The sequence below is a fragment of the Pteropus alecto genome, unplaced genomic scaffold (genome assembly GCF_000325575.1).
Source record: "Pteropus alecto unplaced genomic scaffold, ASM32557v1 scaffold22, whole genome shotgun sequence".
Taxonomy (NCBI): domain Eukaryota; kingdom Metazoa; phylum Chordata; class Mammalia; order Chiroptera; family Pteropodidae; genus Pteropus; species Pteropus alecto.
In genome coordinates, this window is record NW_006434839.1 from 840,913 (window position 1) to 845,140 (window position 4,228).

Consider the following 4,228-nt stretch of genomic DNA (forward strand, 5'->3'; position numbering starts at 1 on the left):
TAGACTTTTATGGACTGAAAATGCATTTCCATGTACACTGTAGTTCCAATATTGACTCCATCTTACGGAAGAGGAAACTGAGGCAAGGCAAGGCACGCCTACCTGAAGCGACAGTTCCTGCGTCCACCTGATAGCAGGCCGTGCTCTTAGACCCGGTCCCATGGAGTCAGCTGTGAGCAGTAGGGTCTGAGGGAAGCGCAGGAGCCAGCTGCGCCCCGGACTCCGAAGCAGCGCGGGGATTTTCCCCTGCCTGTTCCCTCTGCAGCTTCCCCGCCTGGGCCCAGGACCACATCCGGGCACCGACTCCCGTTTCAACTCTCCAGTCTCTTCAAACGTCTGATGTTAAGTCCAGGTTTCCTTTTTTTCTGTTTTGTTGTTGTTCTTTAATTCTTTTCAGGACTCTGCCCTGGCGTGGGGCTGGCAGCAGGTCCCGTGTGCCGTAGGACCCAGGGTTTGCGGTGCTCACCACGCAAGTCCCCTGGGGCTCCCTGGTTGCGGGGGCGGGGGGAGATACGAGTGAAGGAGTCGATGACCACGTCCGCTGCACGGTTTAGAATTAGGAGTTTCGTTTTGTTGAGTTGGAAGGTCAAGTTAAGAGGTGCATATACTCTGCTGTAAAGTCTGTCAGCTTTCTTCAGAGGACCATCACTTGTGGGTAGGTTCCCAAAGGCAGAGGCAACTAACGGACGATCTGCGCCCCTCACGTGGAACCCTATCAAGCTCCCCAGACAGCAGGACAGCTGTGGACGTTGGTCAGAAGGCTGCGTGAGTGTGCTTGTGGCAGGTGGGACCATTCATGCGCAGCAAGGACCTTACGCCACAGATGCTGGAGTTCCTACGTGCTGGGAAATTCATAGTGTATTTGACCAAGGGAAATTATCCCCAAACTGTTTGGTCTCGGGACCCCTTTACATTCAAATTTAGTAAAGATCCCGTGCTTCGTTTAGGTGGGTTATATCTACTCATATTACTGCATTAGGAATTAAAATTGAGTCATTCGTAAAATAGTTTATATTTATTTTTTCATTCATTAAAAACAATATACCAACCACATGTTAACATAAATAATATACTTTTATGAAAAACTATTTTCTAAAACAAAAGAAAATCAGTAAAAAGAATGACATTATTTTATACTCTGTAAATCTGTTTCATGTCTGGCTTAAGAGAAGACAGATTCTTGTATTTGTCTTACATGCATGTATTGTGACACTACAGAATATAGAGTTTCTAGAAAATGCTACTGTATACTAACGAGAGAACGAGAGTGAAAAAGGCAAATTACAACATAGTATTACGAAAACAGATTTGACCTTGCAGACCCCAGAAAAAGCTGGGGGCCTCCCATGGGTCCTTAAGCTATATTTTGAGAATACTGTCCTGGAGTTGAGCCTCCAATAGCACCCAACTACTGATATCTGGTTATGATCATGAGTCTATTCTTGGGGGCTGGGGTGAAGTAATAGATCAAAGGTAAATGGTGCATTTGGATATGAAAGATCAAGAGCATGCCGAAAATCCTAACGCACTGAAGGAGAGTCTGGACAGTAAGATAGTAAGAGAAAAGCTGGTGGGCAAAAGAAAAAGCAGTAAGACGGTAAACCCTGATCCCAGGCGGAGACTGTCTCCCCCACGACACATCTTCACGGCCCATCTCTGTCAGGGATTTCTGGTCTACAGAAGACTTCCAGCCCAGCAAGTGAATCCAGTTGTTAGCGGTAACAGAAAGGGCCTAAGATGATCTCTAAGTAAGGTTATTTAATTTCCTGGAAGTACTTTAATGTCCTCAAATAGGAGTACTTATCAAATCTGCAGTAAGAGTATCCGTAGTATCTACAGAAGTACTGGCTGCAAAGTTAGGGAAGTTATGTTTTTAATACCTATAATCATATTTTTATTTGCTACGACAGTAAAAGTAACTTACAATAGTCCTAATTTAATTATTTTGGTTCCTGGATTCAAAGTGTATAGAAGCTCTATGATGGTAGCATTTTTTATATCTATAGTTTTAGACAGGACCTCTTTAGAAGCAGTAATATTTTCAGTATGCATAATAGCGAATTACTGTATTGGTAGCCACGGTATTTGAAAAAGTCCATAGGAAAATAAAGTGCAACTTTAAGCATTACTAATTAAATAATGTCCTGTAATATTCTTAACTATTGCTATAGCAGTTGTTGGAGTGCCAGGTATCACCAGTGCTTCCAGTTACAGTATTATGTTCTGGAACCCAAGAACAAGTTGGGTTATTTCTATGACTGCATCTAACACAACGGTATTCACAGAGCCAAATGTGGTATTATCCGAGATGCCAAAAACATCTGTGAAGTCTGTAGCAAGGATATAGAAAATGCCCAAAGTTTACTTGACAGGGCTATAGGAGTTATAATTTAAAAATAGTAGTATATATTTTGGCTCCAAAAGAAGTAGTCTTGGATACATCTTTTGATATATCTTCAGTGTCTCCAGTGCTTGGAGTAGCTCTATCTGTAAAAGCTAGGGCAAATATTTGTGAAAACTTATGAAGCATAAGATCACCTATCCATTGATTGATTTTTCTGTATCTGCAATAGCTACTTTAAAGAGATGTCTGTAGTAACTGTCCTGCCTTGGGTCATAATCAGGGGACTAGAGCAGTACTTGTGGTATTTACGATAGTAGATGTGGCAGCAGAAGCGTCCATTGTTTTTCTATCAGGAGTGGTAGTATTTAAAGCATATACGGTAATACCTGTAATATCTGTGGTAGCATTGGTTGTAATGGGTAAATAATTGGCTATAGAATTTGTTACCAGATGCTGAGTCTCTGTATGTAGAAGAGTGGACATTAACGTGTCTGAATCTATTGTGGCATTTGGAATAGACACATGTGTAGTGTCACCTGGAACACTGCTGGCCTTACCTGCGTCACTGACATCTACTGCATGCCCTGTACTCTTCATAGTACTGATGGTGGGAATAGCTGTGGTCCTTGGAATGTAAGTGTTTGTCAGGGCTGGGTCAGAAGCAGGCAATGAATTTGTTCTTATGCTGAAAATACTTGTAGCGATGGTGGTAGTGTATGTTGTAATGGCATTTCTAGTAGCTTCACTAGTAGATTCAACTTCTGTAGTTTTTATATGTGAGGAAGTGGCAGAATCTTGAGTACTATCAATAACTGTGTCTGGAGCAGTAGAAAAAGTATTCATGCTAGGAACAGCTGTGACGTTAACACCAACAGTAGTTGGGCTGTCTCTGGCGGGAGTGTTGGTAACACTGGTTATTACATTGGTAATATTTGCATCGGTGCTGTTTTCGGTGCTCATGGGTATGGTAGGTAGAACACGAGTTGGGGTAGCTGGAGGATGTGGAGTGCTAATGATCCCGGTAAGTGCCGTCGGAGACACGCTGTCTGCGGTGGCGGTACCAGGCGTGCCTAGAGGATGCGGAGTAGAAATGAACTGAGTGGTGCTCTGCATAGAAGTAGCGTTTGTAGTCATAGTAACTGTGGTGATGCCTGGAGTTGTTTTTATGTTTTCTGCAGCGGTACTATTTAAAATTCGTGTAGTAACTGAATCCATGTCAGTGGATGCAGTGCTTGCAGTCGTAGTGTTGATGGTGCCTGGACCCTCAACCAAATGTGTGGACGTCACAGTCGTGTGGCTTATGGCCTGTGCTGCAGTGGTGGCAGAATGGAGCGTAGTGAGCTGCGTGATGTCTGTGGTCACGGGGGAAAAGGAAACAAGGTCGCGGGGAGTGGAGACCAGAGTGTCTGTGTCCGTGGCAGTTGCTCCAGCAGATGCAGGATCTGTGGCGCTAAGCGTACCCGCTGTTGTCCCATCTGTAATGAGGCTATTTACTGAAATGGTCATAATGGGAGAGGTTCCGTTGCCCGGATTTGCAGAAGTTAACTCTGTGGTATTAATGGTGCTAAGGGAAGCAGCAATTGTTCCTTCTGGAGAGAAACTGCTTACAAGATCTGATGTAGCAGGTTCGGCGTGTGCAGTGGATTTGTCTGTGAAAGTAATGGCAGTGTCTGTTCTACTGGTATTATCCGTGGTGCTTGTAGTAGCAACAGTAGCATCTATTAGTGTGGTATTTTGTGTATTCAGAGTGTTAAAACGGGTGGTGTGTGCATTAGTAGGAGCAGTCAGAGCAGAAAGAGTATTAGTGCTAGTAGCATAAATATTTGTAAACAAAGGAGAAGTCATTGTAGAAATAGTATTATTAGTACTATTACCACCAGTACC

General features: G+C 43.5%; 1 protein-coding gene across 1 annotated transcript in view; it reads right to left on the bottom strand.

Annotated features, from left to right (window-relative positions):
* Positions 1–3,353: 3,353 nt before the first annotated feature.
* Positions 3,354–4,228, bottom strand: part of LOC102878555 (probable maltase-glucoamylase 2) — a 70,312-nt gene continuing 69,437 nt past the window's right edge. Inside the window, exon 49 of the mRNA XM_025045843.1 lies at positions 3,354–3,451. Within this exon, the coding sequence (XP_024901611.1) occupies positions 3,354–3,451 (98 nt within the window). The remainder of the gene's footprint in view (positions 3,452–4,228) is intronic.